Below are 25495 nucleotides of genomic sequence, written 5' to 3' on the forward strand. Positions count from 1 at the left end.
GGCTGAAAATGTAGCTCAGTGATGGCATCCATGCTTAGCCTTGTAAACTCTAGACCCTTTTCTCCCTGATCCTTTCTGGTGATTCTTTCCTTCTCTTTGGATATCTTTCCACAACTGACATTGGTCAGTCTGGAGTTCTCTAGTTGGCTATTTCCTTTCTGGCTCGTAGACCCTGGCCACCACATTCCTTAACTCTGCCTCAACTCAGGGAGTATGTCAAGTTTCCTTTGACACATCCTCTGCTGCAGTGGCCTGGAAACTCTCCAGGTAGTAAGGGCACATTGTAAAGCCTACCTTACTTGTTTCCTTCTCTCAGGGATCTGCTCAAGGGCTGCCCATTGTTCTGCATCTAAAAATCATTTTATATATTTTATCCATTTATATAATTTATCCATTTTTTGTTGTTCAAGGTGGGTGGAGAAATCTAGTTACTACTACTTCATCATGGTCAGAAACAAAAATCCCGTTATACTTCTGGGCTAGTTTTTATTTTATAGGACAAATTAGAAGATCTGATAGTCCTGAGACAGGATTTCACTAATGGGGTTTCACTGTTTATAGGCAAAGAAGCCTTTCTTTTCATTTGTTCATAGCAGAGTCAAACAAGGTAATTTAAAGCCCTTAGGAATTACATTGTTCCAAAGTGCTGGTTTGTTCTTATATTGCTAGGCTAATCCTGCTACTGGTCTAGCTGAAGACTGGGCTTAATTTCTTTTTTATGATTTGATACTAAGCTGTTTATGGGGCTGGGAAGGTGGCTCAGTGATAGAGCGCTTGCCTTGCATGCCTGAGGCCCTGGGTTTGATTCCTCAGCACCACATAAGCAAAAAGAAAAAAATCCGGAAGTGGTGCTGTGGCTCAAGTGGTAGAGTGCTAGCCTTGAGCTGAAGAGCTGAGGGACAGCACAGCACCCAGGCCCAGAGTTCAGGCCCCACGACCAGACCCCCACCCCCCAAAAAAAAGCTGTTTACTTCTCTATTAATTTTGTACATCATAAAACTATTTATAAAAAGAAAGTGAGTTAGAATGACCTTGTGACTTTAAATCAGCATCATTATGCCACAATACTGTGAAATTTGGGAAATTATATAATCACTTAATCACAATTAAAAAAAAAAAAGAACCTCGGAGAAGGTAGGGAGGGAAGGGATAGTAGGGGGGAAACAATGGAGTGGGTAACAATACTCAATAGGAAGTGTACTTATTACCTTACTCATGTAACTGTAACCCTCTGTATAGTTTCTTTACAATAAAAAATTAAAAAAAAAAGAAAGTGAAATTTTACAACCTTAATATAAAGGGATCTATAACAAATCTGAATTTCATCATTTCAGTGCTAAAAAGACAATTTTAAAAAGTCACTTCTTCCCTAAATTTGCAAGTGTTTCTTTTTTTTGGGTCCGGTCGTGGGGCCTGAACTCTGGGCCTGGGCATTGTCCCTCAGCTCTTCAGCTCAAGGCTAGCACTCTACCACTTGAGCCACAGCACCACTTCCGGCTTTTTTTCTTTTTGCTTATGTGGTGCTGAGGAATCGAACCCAGGGCCTCAGGCATGCAAGGCAAGCGCTCTACCACTGAGCCACCTTCCCAGCCCGGCAATTGTTTCTTAAAAAAAAGAGGACACTGTAACTTATCTAAAGATCAAGCATACTGACAGACAGTACTTGGCCATTAAAAAAAAATAAAAGTAAACTATGAATACTACTTGTCATAACCACCTACTACACTTGGCATCTACAAATTCTACAACCTGACATTTAACTTGTCTCAGAAAAGAAACTATGTTTAATAATCAAACTTTAAATTAAACCCTATGTCCACTCTATTAACATGTTAATAATTTATAGGCCACGCCACAAGTTTATTAATTTCCTCATTAGAAAATGACTACTAGTCTCATTCTTCTTTTTTTGTTGTTGGTCATGGGGTCTGAACTCTGGGCCTGGGCACTCTCCCTCAGCTCTTCAGCTCTTGAGCTAATGCTCTATCACGTGAGCCACAGCACCACTTCTGGCTTTTTCTGCTTATGTGGTGCTGAGGAATTGAACCCAGGGCCTCATGTATGCAAGGCAAGCACTCTACCACTGAGCTATCTACCTAGACTTAGTTTTCGCTATTGACTGTTTTTCTGTCTTTAATTTTCTTTCTCTCCTTAAACGATTTTCCTTTTCTTTTACTCATTATTCCCTTCCCACCACCTTCGCAACAGCACCAATAATAATTACAATTTTTCAAAAGGCAAAGAGAAGAACTATGTTTCCATGCTTGTAAAAACTATGTAAAGGTATAATGTACAGAAGTGAATGAAATAAAGCATGATATATGCCACAGCCCCTAAACTGTACATTGAGATGCCATAGCAAACTCCCAGGAAAGATGCTACACAATGCTTTAATTCAAAAAAACACAGAGATTCTCAACGTGTGTGTGTGTGTGTGTGTGTGTGTGTGTGTGTGTGTGTGTGTGTGTGTGTGTGTGTGTGTGTGTGTGTGTGTGTGTGTGTGTGTGTGTGTGTGTGTGTGTGTGTGTGTGTGTGTGTGTGTGTGTGTATTGAGAGCAATGACAGACAGCAGAAATGATACCACTTGAAAAGCTGGGTAGGTCCTAATCAGCACATATAACCCACTAGTAAACAACTGTTTATGAAAAAAATTATTTTAATTTATTTTCATTATTTTCTTCAACATGTTATGTAGTTGAGACTCACATACTTATTGTTTGGCCCTATTTAATTAATAGGACCATTAGCTATTGCTTGTGGCTTAAGGTGTTATAATAAATCTATAATGAGAAAATAAGGCATGAAAAATAAAGTTTAGATACATTTGGCTTACTACTTCAAATGGCAGAGTAAGCTTAATGCAAATAAACTGTTTTTTCATTACTATTACTTCCCTCTACTATGCAGTTTCATAAAGACAGGATAATTCACATCCTGTGAAGTACTCTCATTAGTTTTATGACTCACATTTCCACAATACAGAAAAATTTAAGACAAGAAAACTCAGATGGACAATGTGGAATAAAACCAGGTCTAGAGTGAAGTAATATGGCCTTGCTGTCTAATGCATTATTTGAGTCCTGAGTAACCCAAATTATGCTACTTGGAAAGCTTAAAAACATTACTATCTAGAAAGACAAAAGCAATTCATCCTTATCACTATATTAGCGTGTTTATTGAAAGAGCAAAAGCTTTAATTTAATTTTATTAGCAATTTATATCATTACCCTACAACCTTATCTTTTATTCTTGTTTTTGCACTGCCATGAACTGAACACAGGGCCTCACATATGCTAGGTAAGCACACCACCACCGAGCCGTAGTCTCCAACCCCATCTTTGAATTAAGAAAACTACAACTCCTTTTTTTAGAATCATCATCCTATTCCCATGTAATGACCATCTCTTTCCCTCATCTTCTATTTAGGATATACTTGCGAAGTGGATCTACTGAAGCACAAGGTGGGCTGCATAATAATGAAACTGTTTTTGGAATTTAATGCATGTAAGTCTGGCAGGTATTGTTTCATGCCATAAGGAACACTAAGCTGACAGGTAACAGTTACAAATTACTACTGATTATCACACTTGCTACTATTCCAGCCTAAGGTAGTACAGGCGTAGAGCCCAACTGCTACACTGAATCATTACTCCACAAACACCAATCTCTCCAAATTTCAATCTAACTGACCTTTTGTTGGAGTAATAATTTTCTTCCTTTTTTGTTTTATTTATTTGGATATGTACTGCCATTACTGAAGTCTGAACTCAAGGCCTTGTACTTGGCTCACTTGTTCAGCTGGTGCTCTAATACTTGAACCATGCTTCTATCCAAACCTTTTGCTGGTTATTTAGAGATAGAGTCTCAAGGACTTTACTGCGCTGGTGACTTCGAACTTTGAGCTTCTGGACTGCAACATTCTGAGTAGTTAGAATTACAGGAATGAGCTGAGCCACTGGCACTCCGTGCTTTTTTAACTGATAACTTTTGAAAATGAATATACTACTAAAAACGTATTATCTAAGCATAAGAATGTTTGAGAACAGGATTTAAAATAGCTAACAGAAAAAAAATAGCTAACAAAAGAAATTAAGTTATTCTCCTTTTAAAGAATAGTAACTTTTTTTTTTGGGGGGGGGGTCCAGTTGTGGGGCCTGAACTCTGGGCCTGGGAGCTGTCCCTCAGCTCTTCAGCTCAAGGCTAGCGCTCTACCACTTGAGCCACAGCGCCACTTCCAGCTTTTTTCTTTATGCTTATGTGGTGCTGAGGAATCGAACCCAAGGCCTCATGCATGCAAGGCAAGTGCTCTACCACTGAGCCACCTTCCCAGCCCAGTAACTTTCTACTCACTATCTTGCTCATGTAATTGTAACCGCTCTGTATGGTATTTTCACAATAACAATAATAATAATAATAATAAAAAGAAATGGTAACTTTCCCTCCCTCTCTTCTTCTCTTTCTCTTTCCTTCCTTCTTTTCGCCTTGCCTTGCCTTTCATCTTTGCTTTGCTTTCCTTTGCTTTCTTGCCCTAGAGCCAGTGATTCACTATAATCCTAGCTACTCAAAGAACTTGAGATCTGAGGATAAAAGTTGAAAGCTATTCTGGGCAGGAAAGTTTGAGACTCTTATTTCCTATTAACTACTCCCCACCCCCCAAAAAAAAGGAAAGGAAAGGGAAAAAGGAAAGGAAAAAGGAAAGGGTAAAAGAAAAAAAGGGGGGAAGGAAAGGAAAAAAAGGTGGAAAGGAGAGGGAAAAGGAAAGAAAGGAAACCAAAAGTGGAGCTGTGGCTCAAATGACAGACAGCACTAGCCTTGAGCAAAAAAGCTCAGGAACAGTGCTCGAGCCCGGAGTTCAAGACCCAGAACCACCTATTTTGCCCAAACTGGTCTCAAACTCATGGGCTCTATTGATTCATCCACTTTAGCCTTCCAAGCAGCAGGAGTATAGGCATAAAAGATTAAATCTATGGATGGACCTAGAGAAACTACATGAAGTGAAATAAACTAGGCACAGAAAAACTAAATGATGTCACATGTGTGTAACCTAAAAAGCTCAATCTCACAAAAGCAGAATGTTGGCTACAAGAGGGAAGATAAGGTAGGGGTGATTTGGGACTTACTTGAGTTTGGTCAGGTGTAAAAGTTCATCAGTTAGATAGAAGGAACTGCTCTATTGCACAGTAGTAATGACTACAGTCAACAATAATGTATCATATATTTCAACCTGGCCAGATAAGGGTACTTTTTCAAATTAAAGAAAATTTATTGGGTTTTAATCAGTTATGGGGCAGGGGGAATTTTACTGTTACATCTCTACATGTTTACACTGCATTCAACTCGTTTGAAAAGGGGATTTAGAATAATGCACCAAAATGAAACAATAAATGTTATGAGGATATAATGCTTGATTACCTTTTTGAAGAAAATCCAATGTATTTATATACAGAAGCAAACATAAAGTGCATACATTATATGTAAAAAATAACTAAGGACTAGAGCATGGTTCAAGTGGTGAATCACCTGTCTCACAAACATGAGGTGCCGAGTTTCAAACACCAATACTACTCTCCCCCCCAAAAAGTAAAATTAAATTGTACTAGGACACAGCTCAGTGGTATAGTACTTCTCTGCATGTGTAAGTTGGGGGTCAATCTCAAACAATATACACATACACATACACACACGCACACGCATACATGCACACACACAAGCAAGCAGGTAGGATTGCTTGAAAATGAAAGGGAAGGGAGGGGCAAAAGAAAGAGGAGGGAAGAAGAGGGGAGGAGAGGAGGGAGGATACCATATTTCCAAACACTGCATGTTTATCAACCCCAAAATCTAAGCTTAGTCTTTCCTCCTAACATAATTTATTTAATAACTATTTGTTGTTCAAGTATAAGTAAAACATATTGAGAATCAGAAATAGCTATGTGCTGGTGGCTCATGACTGTAATCCTTTCTACTCAGGAGGCTAAGATCTGAGGATCTCGGTTCAAAGTCAGCCAATTAACCACCAGAAAACTGGAAGTGGTTCAAGTGGAAGAGTGCTTGCCTTGAACTGATGAGTTCAGGGACAACACCCAGGCCCAGAATTCAAGCCCCATGACCCACCCAAAAAAAAAAAAAAAGAAAAAAGAAAAAAGCAAGAAAAGAAAAGAAAAAAGCAAGAAAAAGAAATACAAATATTACCAGGACAGTAAGGAGGGATAAGTTCTGGAGTTCTCAAGACTTTCTCCTTCAAGTAGCCAAGCATTCAGATACAGAAACTAAATACAATTTCATGTGATATGAAAACATAGTTAGATGCCATGGGACTACTATCTCTTGTCTAATAGGAACCTAGCTCAATTATAGACAGGAACATTAAAATTCTAGAAAAATGCTAGTTTGGGTAAAATCTACAAAAGAATGATTCCATTATCTAATACAATAAGGTCTATATAAGATTTGTTCAGAAATTGTCCTTCTAATTTAATTACATTAGAGAGTCAGAGCTAGATACCATTACTCATAAAAACTCTTCAGGTGGTTTATAATGTACTGCAAAGGCTGAAAACTATTGGCTCACTGATGAAGTTAAATCACTGTGACTGATTTAAGTTTCAAGTTCTGTTTCAAGCTTGGAATCTATCCCAGGCTGGCTAGATTCATGATCCTCCTGCCTCAGCTTCCTGAGTACTGGAATTACATTTGTCAACAATCACATTAGGTGCCAAGCTCATTTTTTTTTTTTGGGGGGGGGGTCTGGTCGTGGGGCCTGAACTGTAGGCCTAGGCACTGTCCCTCAGCTCTTCAGCTCAAGGCTAGAGCTCTAACACTTGAGCCACAGCACCACTTCGGGCTTTTTTCTTTTTGCTTATGTGGTGCTGAGGAATCGAACCCAGGGCCTCATGCATGCAAGGCAAGTGCTCTACCACTTAGCTATCTTCTCAGCCCCACCAAGCTCATTTTATAAGGCAAATTGTTCATGTGAAATAAAAAGGTTGTTAGGGATTAAATATCAATATTTTACTTTTCCACAGTACAGTGCCTATAAACACAATAATGTTCTGTATACTCCATAAAGTTAAAAGAAAGGATTTTGTATATTTTCATCATAAATAAATGTCTAATTTAACCATTATATAATGTATATTAGTAAATATTTTGAAATATCAATTACCTTACAAATACCATTTTATGCTTTTATCAGTTAAAAATTAAATTTAAGAGTATGAAATGTACCTTAAATCTTCAGTTTACATAGTATGAGAGAAATTATATATCCATTTACATTAGAGAGAAAAGCAACATTGCAACTTTGTACTGAATTATTTAGCTTCAAATAATAAAGACAAATAGTTAAGAACTGGGAATAAAGATCAGAGGTAGAGTGCTTGCCTAGCATGTATGATGTCTTAGATTGGGTCCCCAGCCTTGAAAATAAATAAAATAATTAAGATAATGCTTTAATATTCTTCCTCCTTAAAATGAAAAATAATACCAAGATGGATGCTTTGGACTCTTTTCTAAATCATTATTTGGCATAAAGATGACTGTAGTGGATTTTTAGAATGATTATTCTTAGGTTTCCTGACCTTGGGGTAAAGTATAGGAAAAATCCTAAAAGTATAGGAAATACACACTTTGTAATAAAAATATGATTTACTCTTTCAATTATGAGTAAGCACAATTTTAAAAACAGATAAGAGTGGAGCATGACGGTATACACTTACAATCCCTCATGAGGATGAGGTAGGGGAATTATGAATTTGGAGTTAGCTTGGGCTACAGAGGGAATCATGTCTTAAAAAAATAATATATTTTTTTAAAAAGACAAGGAATATTAATTTGGGTAAGATTAATAGGCAGCTGAGACTGTTTCACATAGTAAACCAAACCTCCACACCCATTTTTTACTGAAGAATTTTTTAGTATAAGAAATACATTTGTAGAATGAAAAGTATGTACTACAGATTAATAATGTAACCTGGTATTTTTGGGTTTACTTAAATACAAATAAAACCCCTGGAACAACTGAGTTTATACTATTATTTATTTTTTTTATTTATACTATTTTTAATTTTTTAAATGTTAGGAAATAAACAGCAAAGATAAAGAACAGGTAGGCATCACTAGAAAGCTGCTAAAAATAAGCTATCATATTTCAAACAACAACAAGGGGTTTTGCCTCTATATTGTATTAAGAACAAACATAATATTCAAATTAATCTTATTTTTAATTTCAGCCATCTGCCACAGAATAACCCAAACCTCTTTTTTTGCCAAGCAGTAAGTAATCTGAAATCATATTGCACTTGAAATTCTAGAATTTAAAATTCTATTAATAAAAATGCAAGAATTAAACATAAGAAACTCCAACGATATTAGATACTATTTTTATTCACTATGGTTAAAAGGCCAAGCAAGGTAGTTTATGGGTTTGTGGGATATGACATAATTGCAACAATATTTCTTTGGAAAACCACACACTTTTGGAAGCACCCCAAGCAGAGGGGAAAAGTCAGTCCTGTATCTGAAATCTGCACCTTCCAACAGGAAGTTTACAGGAAATTAAGATATCATGAAATTCAGTGAGCGCATTATCAGTCTTTCCCTCTCCCCCCCCCATTTCCCCCTCACCTCCCGAAATCTGCTGAATCTAAGTTTCAAATCAAGAGGCCAGGATAGTTGAGCTATAACATGACTTACAGAGGAGAGCCACAGCCCCGGACTCAAACATGAGACAGTCTTCCTTATGCCTCGTTTCCACTATGACGCTGAAAGGTGGAGGATCCAATTTGTGATAGATCCGAAATCCTTTGCTGAACGCCATTCTCCTTTCTTCAGAGGAAACCCTGTGAAAAGCATGCAAAGCAAACGAAATTGCGGAGATGGCAAGGCACGCAGAGATCCCCTCCCTGCCAGGTTTGGATGGGTTGGGGGGGGGGGGGTGGAGGAGGGAGAATGAAGGGAGAGGAAGGTCGGGGTGAATGGTTTATTCCAAAAGGTAAGTCGTCCACCACCACCACCACGGGAAAAATAAAAAAAAAAAAACTAGTAAATTCTCAGAGGAAGACAAAACAGGGGTAACACTGCAAGTTCAGGTTTGGTGAAGATGAGTTTCCCATTTATGTCTGCCGAAAGGCAAGATTTTTTTTTTTTTTGAGCGTGTTTTCCTTCGGGGTTGGTCATCTGCTTCCAGCTTTCAAGATGTGTCTCAGGGCTTGAAAGGAAATGACTGGGAAAGTTCCAGCGGAGCCTTAGCGGTGGGGGGGTGGGGGGGGTGGGGAAGGTGAACCAGGTGGGTGGAAAAGCTCCTTAGGGGGCCCGGAGAGGGAAAGGATTATCCCACAGCGCGGGCTCTCCGGGGCCGGGAAGCGACGCCGGTCACCGCGGCCCCCGCCCAGCCCGGGGCCCGTCCGCGGGAAGGGCCGCCGCGGAGGAGTCACGATTCCGGGCGCCGGCTCGACCGCGCAGCCTGGGGTTCCCGAGAGGCTGCCCGCCGAGGGAAGCGGCTCCTCGCAGAGGGGACGGGGATGCCGGGCAGCCTCCATCACGCGCCTGAAGGGATGTCCCGCCGGCCGACCTGAAGGGGCTCCAGCCCGCCCGCAGGCTGCCGGGCGCTGTCACCACAGCCTCAGCCCGCCGCCACGGCCCGCGCCCCCCCCCCGCCGCCCCTCAGCCCCCGCCGGGCTGCCCGCAGCCGTCTCTCACCGGTCCCCGCGGAGGCGGCGGCGATAGAGACAACCAGGGAGCGCGTCCTCCCGTCCGCGCCGCCTGTGGGTCTGGCCCCGCGGCGGCTGCTCCCCGCCCCCCCCCCCCGCCGGCTACCTCACCTCTTCCTCCGGCTCCTCCTCCTCCTCCTCCCGCAGCCGCCGGAGTCGCCCGAAACGTCACTTCCGCCCCAGCAGGTCCATCTCTTCCGCATTGCGCTGCGGCCGGGGCGGAAGGACCGCCCCTTGCGGGGGAAGGGGCGGGGCGTCCGGAGCGGCGCCCACCTCGCCCGGCCGCCCCGCGGGCGGGCGGGCGCCGGGCAACCACGGAGGCCGCGCCCTCACCTGCGGCGACCTTGGCTCGAGTGTGGCCCGCTGCTCGGATCGCACACGCCGGTGTCACTGCCGGGAATGCCGGGAGAGGGAGGATCTGGCCCCTCACGTGGGCTCTTCGGGGCTCCCCGTGGGCGCTGGGGAGGGACTCCCGGGAAGAGCTGTGGGGGCTGAGTGTCGTGTCGTGCCCGACTTGGGCCTCGGGATCACCCCTCGCCGCCCCCGCGGCCGCCCAGGCCGGACCGTGTGCGCCCGCGCCCACCGCGCGGCGCCTGGAGAGCTGTCCATGGTGGCTCCCGCCCGCGGCGCCCAGCGGGAAGCGGGATGAACACGGAGGCCTACTTTGGAAATGTTCTCTTCTTTACCTGTTCTGGGGTCGGCTGTACCTGCCCAGGAGACGGGGAACCGCCGACCAGGACCCCGGAGCAGAGCTAAAACACAGCAGGGTCACTGGAGGGCGAGTAGTACCCGCCATCCACGGGATTTAAAAGGCCTCAAGTCTTCACCTGCGTCCCTCAGCACATCATGCCTGCATATATGGTTTGCATTTCAGACATCCTCGGGTTCCATTGCAAACCCGAAGAACCCAGCACACCAAAAATATTTCCACTTGCCTTTACCATTTTTTTAAACCACTTCCCCTTCTTGGTATTATTTTAACAGCAAAAGCAGATTTTAAATTCATTATGTTGCACTATACCATTTCCTCCTCTGGGCTCTGTCATGTGACATTTCTCCATTTTAGGGGAGCTGTTTTCAGGATACTAAATTAGCTAAAATATATTAGGCAAGACACCACTAGCAAGTCAAAAAAGGGGAAATCAAACATAGATTTAGTTCTGACTAGAGATTTTCATCTCATTCTCATCTGGCTGTCTCATCTCCCTAGAAAATCTTTTTGCTCTTTGTAGTGATTACCCACAGCAGCCTAAGAACTAAACTAAATATTATTCTACTGGACTCTGGCTGTACACATTTTCCTTTCCAGAACAATCTGTTTCATTTGCAGAATGCATACTTGGGGGGGGGGGAAGAGGAGGAGAAACCTTAATTGGAGTTAAGGGAGAATGGAATTTTTCTTAATTGCAATTTTCAAGTTCAGTGCCTTTTATAACCCTGGTACATACAAAAAAAAAAAGATTCAGGCAAGACCTTAGTGAATTGTGCATATCACTTGGGAGATACCTTTTTGTAAAACTTATTTCAATTGTCATGAAGGAACAATCTAACACTTAAAAGGCCTTTAACCCCAAACCCAAGAAGACTTTACGTCAGTCATTGTGAAGCTGCACCAGCACCAGAAACCCTTCCTTTCTTAAGATGGGGACCCATGAACACTAAGCTCTTTCTAAACAATCTTCTGCCTATTCCTGGTTCCTTCTGAATTTGTACTAAAATAAAAGCTTTTGTACTAAAGTCAAAACTTATACTGAAAGTGAGGGAAGGGGTGACATTGTCCAAAAACAAATGTACACTTAATCCAACTTATGTAACTGTAACCCCTCTGTACATCACTTTTATTTTAAAAAATTAAGTGAGTAATCTTACTCAGCCATTAAGAAAAAATAAATTGAAACCGTTGTACAATTACAAAAAACAAAAACAAAACCCAACACCTAAACTTTGTGTTGTAATTGCTGTTTTCCAGTTAAACCTGGAGTAGCAGTACCCATTCCTAGAGATGCATAGCTTTCCCATATCCTCTCAGAACGGATAATTTGTCACTAAATAATACGTGCAGGGTTTTAAAAGTATAAGGTACTTACATATTTTTTCCTGTGCAAATTTCCTATACACTGCTTTAGTTACAGCACTTGAAAACAACTAGCCAAACTTGGAAGTGTCTTTAGGGTGACAAAATACAGGTTAAGTGGCATGTAAACTTCCTAGTGAGAGTTTAACACTCTTTTGACTGAGAGAGGCTGGTGATAACCTAAAAAGCAATACCACTCCCCCTCAAAAATTCCATATTCTAATGTTTCAAGCATATGAATGGCAATTTTGGTAGAAAAAAACACTTTGCAGATATGCTGGATTCAAGATCTTGAGATTATTCTCATTATTCAGGTAGATTCTAAATGTAATCCTGATAGAGGTAGAGAAAATTAAGACACTGGGGGGCGGGGGGGCGGGTGGGAGGACGGTGATATGTGAAGACAGATGCAGAGACTGGAGTAATATGACAAAAACCCAGGACATCAGCAGCTATCAGAACAATTTGAAGCCAGGTGCTGGTGGCTCATGCCTATAGTCCTAGCTGCTGAAGAGACCAAGATCTGAGGATTGAGGTTTAAGGCCAGCCCAGACAAGAAAGAGACTCCAATTAACCAAACTGGAAGTAGAGCTGTGGCTCAAAGTGGCAGAGTGCAGAAAACTCAAGGACAGTGCACAGGCCAAGTTCAAGCCTCAAAACTGACAAAAATAAATAATTTCCAGATAAGCAATTTTCAGCCTCTAGAACTCTGAACTAATTTCTGCTGTTTTAAGCCACCAAATCAATTTGCAGTAGTTAATTATAGCAAATGGGGATTTCCGATCTTAAGAAATAATGTCCTTTAGCTATTAGTTTAGGAATGAAAATTGCCTGACTGAGATATGAAGACCACTTCTTTTATATAGTCTTATCCTAAATTCACCTTGCATCAAAATCCTACTCCAGTGTTCAATCTTGAAACCCAAGAAACTCAATGAATTTCATATGTTAAAAGCATGAGTTTACTTCCTGGAAGAATTCTTAAACAGAAGAAGAGCAATGGTCTATTTGGTTTGGAAACATTGTATAAGGCCTAAATACATATACATATTTGTTTTATTCCACTGATGATGATCAAGTGTTCTGACTTTAATTCTGAAGTCTAAAACTCATCCAAAATGAAGAGCATGGATTTAGCTTTTTATGAAAAAGATAAAAGTTGATATAGTGTATGACACTTCTAAATACTATTTGCCTTGGTCAAGGGCACACATAAAACAGTTCACAGTTTCTCACTATACTAGGGTTATATGAAATGCTCTAAAATTAGTCACCAGCAAAGTACAACAGAGAATATACTTAAAAATTAATTTAATGCTTGGCTAAAGCTTAATTACATGTATAATTATCAAACAATAGTCCTTAATTTCCAAAAAGTTCCTCTTTTGAAAATCACAGAATCAGAAAGCATAAACTTTAAAACAAGTTCTCTGAATATTTACAACGTGGTATAAACATTATAGAAGACCATGGATATTAAATTGCCTGTGTGTGGCTAATCAGCAAGGCGTATTCTTTATTGCATATATAACTCACATATGTGGGATTTAAAATATGATAAGACTACTAAAATTCAAATGCATGTATCTGTAATCTTGGCAGGGAGTAAAAAAATAAAAATGTATGAGACAGGACAGTCAGTTTAAACCATGCAGTTAGGTTGTGGGCTTATGAAAATTCTATGTTCCACCTGAATCTATATTGCATATATTATTTTGAGTTCACATTAAACCCACAATTGCCTACAGTGATGATTCAATGAAGAAAGGTCAACATTCACTCAATGACTAAGTCCATAACTAAACTCTCAATTTAAGGCAGCACAGCTAGAGTGACAGCAAGGCTAACCAAGGAGATGAACATTTATTTAGTCACTTGCCAGCCCTTTTGTTGCAACAAAATTTTTCTAAGACAATTTGCTACTGGATCATTTTCTGCTGTTAAAGGCTTCCTCTGTAGAAAAACACCACACATTTCCAGTGTGAAAGTCCATGGTGGTATAAATATATATATGTATATATATGCATAATTACATAATTTACACTGCACACATCGTTTATAGAGGACAGTTAAATGAGAGGGTAAATTTGAATGACCATACAAAATACTTTTGTAAACAAAGTATGACAGGCAGTAAGGAAAACATTCATAGACTCCTAGAAATAATCTGAATTCCTTTCATTCTGAAGAAACTGCATTTAAGGACACAGTATTGAATATAATGGATTTTTGTATTAAAATGAGAATTAGTATTTTACAATTTAAGAAACTTTACATATTTACAAAATTTATACACTAGGAATGATATTAAAAGCAAATAAGCTTTCCAGTCTCACAGATCTATTTTCCTTCAACCAATGACTTAAATTCCTTTACATTGTGATCACTTGCAACAGATGTAGCATGATCCAAGGCATGAACACTGGCAAGAAGTTTTACTATCTGTTTTATGTTTTCCCTAAAAGAAAAAAAAATGTAGTATATCATTAATACAGTTGAAAATATTCTTCAAATCAATTTTTCTAATTATACATTTTTTAAGAATGGGCAATAAAGATACATATAGCATACATGTAAATTAAAGAATGTTTTAAAAAATCTGGTATTTATCCACATAAAACATGTAAATGTTTAAATAACTGGCCCAGAGACATGAAACCAAAACAATTTTATATGAATGACATTCATCAATATCTGCAAAGCAAATGATCACTCTTTAAACTCCATCACAGATCTGTCTCCCTTTCCTTCCCAACTCAGAGTTCCAGCTCTTGTATAGCTGCAACATAAAATATGTCTATGTGCCTTTTACCACAAGTGCACCCAGATTCTGCAGAGTTTCCATTCCTAAGACATTCACTAAACAAAGCAGAATTTGGCTTTCCTTTGCACCCTAGCTGGAAGTCACCCTACCTAATGATGAAAAACTCAAGTTTGGCAATATCTGAATTAACTAAAGGATTGGTGAACACAGATCACCTAGCACAATGCAATTATGATTCAGTCAGTGGAGCCTAAGAATCTATTTCGAACAACTCTCAGATGGTACTGATGCTGCTGATTCAGAAAGCCCTCTTGAAGAATGACTCTGGTTAAAGGCTGAACCACTTTTCTCATTGCTCTATTAAATCTTAGTAATAAATATCTTTTAGGGAGAGTTTAAAATCTGTAAAACTTTGGAACCCACAGGGAACCACTCTCTGTATAACATACAGCAGGTGTTTAAATAGTGGCTGAAGCTCTATAGAGAAGCAAATACTGTTTGTTGAAAGTTAACCACCAAAAAAAAAAAATTGCTAAGTTTATGTAAATCAGCTTAAAAAGTGATAGGAAAAAAACACAAAGAAAAACAACAAATAACTGATACCAAAATACACAAAATAAAAATATAAACCAACATTGTATGTCTCAGAATTTATCATTACCACTTATCTAGTACCATTACTATCCATCTGCCCTGTTTTAATTTTGTCATGAAAAAACAAGTTATCTTGCTATATAGTTCTTTCATTAACTATTTGTCACAGGTTTTCTTTTCTAATGTGATCAGACCAAAACAAACAGATATTAAGAATATATGAAATCAAAATTTAATAAGGAAATTCTTTTAAACTATACTAGTAATTATTATCTAAGTTAATTATAATTAATCATAGTTAATAAGTTAATAGTACTAATAATTTTTATGTTAGACATTTATCCCACAATTACACAGGCATTCACATCAATGCCCAGAGAAAGGAAAATGACTCACACACCGTCCTAGCAATTTGGATAAAAATCAGACATAATAGGTATTCCCAAAGAAAACTCATTAGATAACTTTTGCTCCATGAAATACACAAAGAAACCTTAACATGGAGCAGAAAAGCTGGGAAGTTGGGTCTCACAAGGTAGTTAGACCAGGCTTGCCTGAAACTGCAGATCCTCCTGCCTCCACATCCTAACATGCTGGGATACATGGCCATATTTTCCAGGATATAGCTATATAATGAAGCTCTAAGGACCAAAATTTATTCTATTCTAAGATCCTGTGATTGCTCCAATTCTTTACTAAAGAGACACAAAAAACAATAGTTTACTCATTCCAGAGAGCTGGTCCTTGCTGTATATATCCTTCCCTAATCAACATGATTTTAACATTCATTGGAAAGACATTAAAACTCCCCAAATGTCTGGGCCCAGTGCCTCAAGCCTGTAATCCTACTAGCTCCTTGAGGGGATGGAAATGTTTCGCAGTTTTAAGGCCAGTCTGGGAAAAAGTTCACAAGACATTGCTCAGCAAAATAGTATGTGCCCATTTATTTATCCCAGCTACAGCAGAAGCCCAAGAGCTGGGTACCTGTGATGTCACATATGCCTGTTATCCTTAAGGATAACATATGCAAAAGCACAAGTTAGAGGATCACAATTTTTGAGGTAGGCAAGATCCTACCTCAAAAATTACCAATGGAAAACAGTATGGAGGCATGGCTTAAGAAATAGAGCCTCTGCTTCGCAAAATAGAGGGCCCAGACTTCAATCCCCCATACAGGCCTGAACTCAGCCTGGGTGCTGTCCCTCAGCACCTTCAGCTCAAGGCTAGTGCTCTACCACTTGAGCCACAATGCCACTTCTGGCTTTTTCTGTTTATGTGGTGCTGAGGAATTGAACCCAGGGCCTCATGCATGCAAGGCAAGCACTCTACCATTGAGCCACCTTCCCAGCCCTAATTGTAGGCTTTTAGTCTCATAATACTAAGTGAATGTATAATTTAACTGAAAATAAGTCCACTTAAAACATTTAAATAACAGTAAAACTAAAGAAATTCAACATCACTATTCCAATAAGTTATAAAAACATCACCTTGCATTTCTTTTTTCCACATCAGAGCATCCAATGCTATTCCTGTAAATTGTATCTGCTAAATGTACAAGGTATCGGCAAAAGTTTTCTAACTGAGAAATAGTTCTTTCTCCTTTCAGATTTATGAACCACTGTTTAGGGAAACAATTTATTACCTATGTAGAAGAAAGACGTAAAATAAGATAGTTAAAACACAGTAAAGAAACATGTCTATAAGCTGAATATGTATACTAGAGATAATGTACTTAAAGACTTACCATTAAACTATAATAATTATTTATTCTGAAGGGATTTTTTAAACATATTAATATTACAAAGCAAAATTTTAAAAACATTGTCTGGTATTTAAATAAATTAGGGACATAAAATGAACAATCAATGGCTTGACTGGTCAGTCTTCTAGGATACCCTGAGCAAATTGAGTTATCCTTCATGAGAAGCTTTTGGTACAAAACCACACGCACAAACGTTCCACAACTTAGTGACTTCCACACAGGTGGTAAGTCAAGCTGCCCTCAAGTATGGTTAGAGCATCTATAGTCCAGGGCAAAGGCCTTCTTAGTAAGGTAAATAGGGGACTGTGGCAGTGCCAAAGCTTAAGGGTGAGACTTATTCTCTCATGGGACAGGTCTGCCTGGCATGGGTGATCAAATAGGTAGAGAAGGCTCACCACTACAAGAGTCAAGGGGTCACTCGAGCAATGCCTGATTCCAGGGCTAGAACAAAGCACGTACATAATGAAATAGAACAGCTCACACCAGAAAGAAGAAACACCCCCCTCTCAAAATGAGTGAACACTTCCTAAGTTTACAGAGTGAACTCTACAAGGAAAATCTGCAACAATTTCTGCCAGAGGCACAGAATTTGAATCTAATCAAGAAACTATCAGAAAAAAACCAAACTGAAGGACATTCTATAAGATCACTGGCCTATCATGTTCAGAAATATGTTCAGAAATATCAAGGTTAACAAGGTCAAAGGAAGGCCGAAAAACTTCTGCATTAAAAAAAAACTATGCTAATTAAATGCAATACATGATTAGGGTATTGCTTTTGTCAGTGAAAGATGTTCTGACATAGTGACAAATGTACACTGGAAAGTTTTCCAAAGGATTAGGAACAAGTAACACATAAATGTTCATTTTCCTGATGTTATGATGACATCCTAATCATGTAGCCTAATATCAATTATTTGTGTAAGATATACATAAATGTCTTAGGTGTTAGGGGATAGTATCTGATACACTGATTTTTCAAAGGGAAAAATTGTGCAGTGCTACTTGCAAACTTTTGTTAATTTTGTTTGTTTCAAAATGTCTTTTGCAAACTAGAGGTATTGCTCAAGTGCTAGAGAGTACCTAGCTAGCACATATGAAACTCTGAATTCCAACTCCAGTACCACCACCAAAAAAGGGGGGGAAGGGTGTATTTTATCAAATAGTGTGACTTACATACGTAGAAATGATATTATTTAAATAGAAGTTATTAATTATTGCTCAAAGTTAATTGATTCAGTATAGTTTTGCTAATACCTACAAAAATAGATATCAACAGGCATGTACATATACATTTATAGACTGTCATGTAACAATGAGGGGATTGGGACTACATGGAGGGTCAACACATAGTCTTCCTCACATCATACCCTATAACTAAAGGGAATTTATACAGTTCTCATTCCCCTTCACAAACTAAGAAAACAATACATTTAATCCAGGTACTTTAAATACTAGAACATAGGTCATTTAACTCACATTTTGGGCTTTTTTGATGCTGTCATCTCCATATTCTGAATTCTGAAAGGCCATAAGGATGTATCTATTTAATAAACCATCTATTGATAATTCCTGTAGTGTTTTATTTGAAAAAATGCCATACCACTGAAGAAAATTTCCCAATAGCTAGGAAGAAAAAGAAAATAAGAAACAATGTTAAATGAGGCACAAAGTGCATTTAATTACAAAGTAAAAGATGACATACAGTAGATGTTTTCCCAAACTATTAGTAAGCACTTGAATTTTAATTAGCTAAGATTTAAGTAACCACACATAGCTAGTGGCCACTGTATTGTTCAGGACACATATGAAACATTTTCTATCAGTGCAGAAAGTACTACTTGGGCAATGCTGATTCCTTGCTGATTCTTTCAATGCTGATTTTTAAGTTTAAAATTATACCTAAGCTAATCCAATGTCCAGACACAGACAGACAGACAGACAGACAGACAGACAGACACAGACACACACACAGACACACACAGACACACACAGACACACACACACACACACACACACACTCATGCAAAGAAGCCGGGGGCGGGGGGTGAGGGGGTTGTCTTTTTCTGACTGTAACACTGCATACTACAAGCTAGGGCTCAGTTATGTTCCCTGGATAATTCAAGTTACTCAAGTTCAATACTATAAAACAAAAACTAATCAGATAAAATGGAAGTCATATCTCATCCCACCACAAGAATTTCTAGCTCTCCACTTACTTCTCAACTCAGTAAAATGAGAACTACTGCTTCAAAGGCCACAAACCTGTAGGTAGTTCTTGGTCTCTCTCTCTAGTTAACTGATTCCACCTCTGCCTCTCTAGTTCCCACTGACACTCAACTAATCTATAACACTGCTATCTCTTCATGTATCCTGAAGCTATTCTAGTGTTTATCAGTGTGAGTTCTGCAGCAACCTGTCTCAAGCAGGGTTCCATGACAGAAATAATCTGACACAAAATGATTTGCATGACTTTATTAAATTTTCCCTAAGACCTTAATATATCCCAAGAAAATATGACACCATCCTTGGTGTATAACAAGTCCATCATTATACTCAGTAGAGGCCTTGGGGTTTTTTGTATCCTCTTATAGAACCCTGTTGAGAGAAGCCCGCAAGAAACCTACTGGCCTACGCTGGTTCCCAGCTCTACGACTATATACTGAGTATGGGCAGATTATTCTGTGCCTCGCTGTCTTGTCCACTGTGTGAGAGCAATACAGATACCTCAGAGCCACACAAAAGATTCAAACAGATGCCATATTCAAAGGTTGTGGCACAGTGCTTGATACACAGAAAATAAATACTAGGCAAAATAATCTTAAAAATAATAAGGCTGAAGGGCTGGTTCAGTGGTACATTGCTTCTCTAGAATGTATAGGGCCTAATTTGACACCTAGTTGCCACCAAAAGAAAAACACAAGCACAAAAAAAGCAAAACAAAACAAAAAACAATGATAAATGTATGTAGAGCTTAATAAAATTCGGAGCAGGTACCGTAGCTCACACTAACCCAAGCTACTCAGGAGGCAGCGAAAGAACAGCTGCCTTTGCATATATGAGGCCTTGAATCCAAATACCAGTCCTTCCAAAAAACAAAGTGATAAAAATAGCAATTTGTTTATGTTCCTCCATGCTAAAAACGTTCCCACACCCTCACATATATGGCCAATTTTCAATGAAAGTATAAAAGCAATTCAAGAAAGGACAATCTATCACAAATGATGCTGGAACAAAGGAACTTTAAAACAAGCCTCACATTCACAATAAAAACTAAATCAAAACATCATAGAACTAAATGTAAAACTAAAACCTTAGTGAATACTGATTTCTTAGGTACAGCATCTCAAGTACAACTCTTAACAGCATAAGGTGATACATCAGACATTATCAAAATAAAAGTCTTCTATACATGGAATGCTTGTTACAAGAAACATTACACATTTAAAAAAAAACCCACAAAAGTAAACAACCGCTGACAAAGGACTTCTCCCTAGAACTCAAGGCTCAATGTAAAACAGTACAATTTAATACATGAGCAAAGAATCTGAAAAGACAGATGGCAAAGAAGCACAATAAAATAGGCTCCACAAGACTGGCAATATCCTATATGGGAGAGAAAGTAGGACAAGAATGTTCACATGGTAGGGGAGAAGGCAGAATGGCCCAGCCTCAGCCACTCTGGAAAACAGCCTTGCCTACTCCACTCAAGTGAAATGAAAACCTATCAACTAAGAAATCCCTGTAGCAGCTATATTCAGAATTACCCCAAGATGGAAGCAGTCCAAATTTCCTTCAACTACGGAATACAGAGCAAACAACACAATAGAAAAACACAACTCAGGTATATTCATCCACCTTATGGTAGAATATTACTCAGCAATAAAAAGCTGTGAACTACTGATAGTGCTCATAATAGATTGAGTCTCAAATGCATTATGTTAGGACTCAAAATGGTCTACAATTCCATTGATAAGACATTCTTGCAAAGAAAATCAGAAGACATAAGAGATGGCCAGCAATAAGATGTAGGCTTGACTATACAAGGAATTTCTGGGGACATTGCAAGTGTAACATGCCTTTCATTTTGGAAGCAAAGACATGAATATAATCATTATATTCTTTCATGAGAACTCACATAACTACACAGCAAAAGGAAAGGAGGAGGCAGGAGGGAAGGAAAAAGAAAGGAGGAAAGAGGGAATGAGGGAGAGAAAGGTAAGGAAAGAGAGAGACAAAGAGATGGGATAGGAGGGGGTTGGGGAAAAGAGAAGAAAGGAAGAAAAATCAGTATGGTGGCTTCCTAAAATTTTTAGGATAAAGATCAACCTTTCACATAAGCTCATGGACTCCTGACCGCTTCCCAAACTCGAACTATCCTATACATTTTTTTTTTTCAAGTCTTCCTAGCGTGGCCTGCTCTCCATCACCTCAGAGCCAAATTCTATTTAATTCCTCAGGGTAGCAGAGGATCCCCTGAGCAGAAATCTTGAAGTTCTTGGCAGCAGCTGTAAATTACAACTGCAAATCCCCCTTTATAACTCAGCACATCTGCGATTACCTGTTTGTCATCTATTATGCTGAACTGTAAACTCCATGAAAGCTATAGTGACATATCCTTGACATTCAGAAGTTCTGGTACTCCATGAGCTGAATAAATTAGTTATACGTTAGTTAGGCAGCTTACTGGGTAGCTTGAGCCTTAATTTGAAACTGAATTCATTTTGTATTGTGGAAATCAAACCCAAGTGAACTTCTGAAATAAAATTAATTTGTAAAGTAGAGCTTCTGTTCATAATAGTTAATAAAAATCCTTTCCAAACAAAAGCTAAAATCTTTTAGCCTACTGATACATACCTTAACTGAAGACCAAAACTGTCGTTGAAAAAACAAGTAAGGCCCAGAATTTTTATTTTCTAAGACACTAAATTAAAAAACAGAAACACATCATGACCAAATAGTTTATACGTGCCATATAATTTTTATAAACACAATTTCTACAATAAAACAGGTCAATAAAGGAACAAAGTAGGGGCCAGATATAGAGATTCAAACCTATAAATTCTAGCTAGTCTGGAGGCAGAGATTAGGAGGTTTAAGATCTGAGGCCAGTGTGGACAAAATAGTTCATGAAAATATATTATCAACCTAGTAACAGCTGGGCATGGTGGTAGACAACTGTCATTCTCAACAATGTAGGAAGTGAAAACAGGTTCAAAACCAGCCTGGGCAGGAAAGTCTGTGAGATGCAGGAAGTGGAACAGTGGCTCAAGTGCTACAGTCTTAGTCTTGAGCAGAATGAAGCTCAAGGACAGAGCCTAAGCCCTGAATCCAAGCCCTAGGACTGGCACCAAAAATAAAAAAGGCAACAGAAGCCAGTTTGTAAGCCTGACAACTTGGGGAGATGACTGGGTTCAGTCTGAAATACAATGTGAAATCTCAAAAACATAAAACATAATATAAATTTATTTCAAAATATGGATGCAGAACCAAGATCACAAATTACTTTATTCTGGTAAAGGGAACAATTTCCCCACTGAGGAAGGCTCTGGATTAATGGTTTACAAAGGTGAAATTGTCAAGCTATCTTTAGTTTCTAGAATTTGACAAGCCTTCTCTAAAAGAGAATGAAGAGTATCATGTTTAATGTTCTCACAAATTACTTACTTTTTGGGATATAAGGGCATGAATACATCATCATCTAAAGTTCTTCTCATTCTCAATAAAAGTGCCTTTAGGTATACCTAAAAAATTAGAAGTAGATCATATATATCCTAATAACTTTTAGTAATTTTGACACTTAAAAGCTCTATGAGGTGATTCCTCCAACAATTACTAAACAAAAAAAGCAATTTACACATCTTTCAATCCCCTGAATCTACTAATAAAGATTCAGGATCCTACATATAATTTGCTGCTTCTCAAAATCAGGTTAGTGAAAATTCCCCCATTAAGTTCTTAGGAATGTTCACTGAGGGAGAATAACAATTTTAAGTTTAGAAATTAGTTATAAAGAGATATTGACCAATATGCATTGTACTTATCTGATTTGAACTGAAACCCTTTTGTACAACTAAATAAAAAGCATAATTAGAAACAGAAGTTGGTTATAAAAGAATAGTTTTCATTTAGTCCATTTATTTAATTTATTGTTTTCATTTAGTCCATTTATTTATTAATTTATTTGAATGTAAAAACACTAAAAAAATTTAACTATCTTAGTACTTTTATAGTTTTCTTTCTCCCCCAAAATAGTTTTTAAAGGGACACTTGATGAGAGTGAAAGTAGGGGTAAAGTAGCGAGAAGCAGCACAAAAACAGAGTTTGCTGACTAATAACATCTTCTTTCCACTTCAGCATCTCCACCTTTGTGTTTTTGTTTTTTTTTTTTGGTCCGGTTGTGGGGCCTGAACTCTGGGCCTGGGTGCTGTCCCTCAGTTCTTCAGCTCAAGGCTAGCGCTCTACCACTTGAGCCACAGCACCACTTCCAGCTTTTTTCTTTTTGCTTATGTGGTACTGAGGAATCGAACCCAGGGCCTAAGGCATGCAAGGCAAATGCTCTACCACTGAGCCACCTTCCCAGCCCCTCCACCTTTGTGTTTTCAAGACCCAGGTTATCCCAGTATGAAAATCCGATTTCTGGCTGATTTAGAATAAACCATTTGTTCTCACCACTCCCATTCATGTCTAAATGAAGAAGAAAAAGCTTCCCAAAGAGGGGAATTAAAAATTACCTGGGTGTTTTTGTTTTCTGCATTCACTACTGAAGGATAGCCACTTATTAATTTTAGTGTAATTCCAACCATTCTTGAAGTCTGTGTTGTAGAAAATGGGTCCCACATATTTTCAGCTATCACTATTTTTAAAAAAGGATTATGTTGAGATACAGAAATAAATTGCAGTTTACTTATTCTAATGCCAAGTAGCTCTCTAAATGCAATCTTGACTAACTGTTCCTGTCTCTACACAAGCTTTAGCCTTCCTTGTCCAATTCTCTGGGAACCAGGAGGGTCAGAGATATGCAGAAGTAATTGGCATTCCTCTTATGTATGCTGCTCAATGCAAATAAGCATGCAGACATTTCTGTATTTCAAAAGATGTCATCTCAGCACCTAGAATTACTAAGAAATTCAAAATCCGTTTTTAATATTTAAAATTGGGTCCTACAATTCCTAATTGCTTTGAAAAAAATGGAAGAACACTGATAATCAATATGTTCCCACCTATCTCCCTCTCAGTCTTTGGGCAGTGCTGGGTGTTAAGGTCCCGCTCCTGGATGGCTAGCAGACTCCACCCTCCTCGGAGCAAAGTCTCCACCCAGTACCTGCGTTACCTAGGCAACTGGGACAACTGGAAGAGGTCACATCTGCATCCGCTGAGGTCACATCTGAATTTGATGTGGCCACACCTTTCTCTGCCCATACCCTAGATAAGGCCTAGCCCAGGCCCAGAGGCCCTCTCTTGCTGCTCTTTTCTGCTCTCTCTGCTCTTTTCTAGCTCTTTTCTCTCTTTCCTCTCTCTCTTTCCCAGCTCTCTCTCATTCCCAGGCCTTTCCCAGCCACGTGGAGTGCCAACCTTGCCTGGTCCCAGCAGGTCTACTGAATAAACCTACCCCTTACCTGAATACCACGTGAGTGCTGCTGTTCTTACTCAGCTACCTCTCTGGCTGCTCTTTTCTAACTCTCTGCTCTCTGCTCTCTTCTAGCTCTTTTCTCTCTCTTTCCTCTCTCTCTTTCCCAGCTCTCTCTCTTTCCTAGGCCTTTCCCAGCCGCGTGGAGTGCCAACCTTGCCTGGTCCCAGCAGGTCTACTGAATAAACCTACCCCTTACCTGAATACCACGTGCGTGCTGGTGCTGTTCTTACTCGGCTACCTCTTTTTAAAAACCTAACACTGGGGATCTCATAACACTCATGTACTGCCCCCTACTCTAGGCCCACCAGAGGTGATCTTCAAGCCTCAAGAAGAGTTCTCTCACCTTTGGCCATCTGTGATCACTACCACTTACTATGGTACAGCTCTCATATAATATGGATCAGAATAAAAACTTTCAGAAACAGGTTTGGGAAACGGTTCCCATGTTTACCTGTTAGTTTAGGAAGAATCACCTTCTCCACAATGGTAGGTAGCAGAGCAACGTCTACATCATCTTTTTCTTGTTCTCGTTCTTCACAACCATAAAATAGCAAAGATTCAAACCACAACATGTTCTCAAAGTCACGACATTTTGCCTGTAACATATTAAAAATGTTCTTCAAACATTTTAAGTAATGACTATTTCTGCCTTCAGCCATGTTAAAAGAAATAGAAACTTGATTTGACTTTGGTTGTAAACAAGTAAGAACTACCAAGTATAGGAAACATCTGTCTCCAGATGAGCACAGAAGAACCAGAGAGAGCACAGGGCCAATCCCTGAAAGAAAACACTGATGAGGTGTGTGCCTGGTCCAGAGCAGGGTGGGGGAGAGTACAGTAGTCTTGCCAAGTTGAAGAGACAGAAATGGGAGTTCAAGAGCTGGGAATGTAGATTAGTGGTAGAGTGCTTGCATAGCATGCATGAAGCCCTGGGTTCAATTCCTCAGTACCACATAAACAGA

General features: G+C 39.2%; 2 protein-coding genes across 13 annotated transcripts in view; both read right to left on the bottom strand.

Annotated features, from left to right (window-relative positions):
- Window positions 1-9910, bottom strand: part of Synj1 (synaptojanin 1) — a 90089-nt gene extending 80179 nt beyond the window's left edge. For 11 of the 12 annotated variants that reach the window (XM_070030583.1, XM_070030584.1, XM_070030585.1 and 8 more), the window contains exons 1-2: window positions 9819-9910; window positions 8692-8837 (exon numbers count right to left, since the gene is read on the bottom strand). In XM_070030583.1, coding sequence (XP_069886684.1) covers window positions 8692-8837; window positions 9819-9910 — 238 coding nt within the window. Of the gene's footprint in view, window positions 1-8691; window positions 8838-9696; window positions 9792-9818 lie in introns of those variants that run through there. The other variant, XM_070030586.1, reaches the window with a different exon arrangement.
- Window positions 9911-13077: 3167 nt separating this feature from the next.
- Paxbp1 (PAX3 and PAX7 binding protein 1) overlaps window positions 13078-25495 on the bottom strand; it is a 32330-nt gene continuing 19912 nt past the window's right edge. The window contains exons 12-18 of the mRNA XM_070030589.1: window positions 24985-25129; window positions 23635-23756; window positions 22568-22644; window positions 21758-21824; window positions 18380-18526; window positions 16627-16781; window positions 13078-14239 (exon numbers count right to left, since the gene is read on the bottom strand). Coding sequence (XP_069886690.1) covers window positions 14122-14239; window positions 16627-16781; window positions 18380-18526; window positions 21758-21824; window positions 22568-22644; window positions 23635-23756; window positions 24985-25129 — 831 coding nt within the window. The 3' untranslated portion in view covers window positions 13078-14121. The remainder of the gene's footprint in view (window positions 14240-16626; window positions 16782-18379; window positions 18527-21757; window positions 21825-22567; window positions 22645-23634; window positions 23757-24984; window positions 25130-25495) is intronic.

Source organism: Dipodomys merriami, unplaced genomic scaffold, assembly GCF_024711535.1.
Source record: "Dipodomys merriami isolate MVZ:Mamm:240054 unplaced genomic scaffold, mDipMer1.0.p SCAF_2, whole genome shotgun sequence".
NCBI classification, from domain to species: domain Eukaryota; kingdom Metazoa; phylum Chordata; class Mammalia; order Rodentia; family Heteromyidae; genus Dipodomys; species Dipodomys merriami.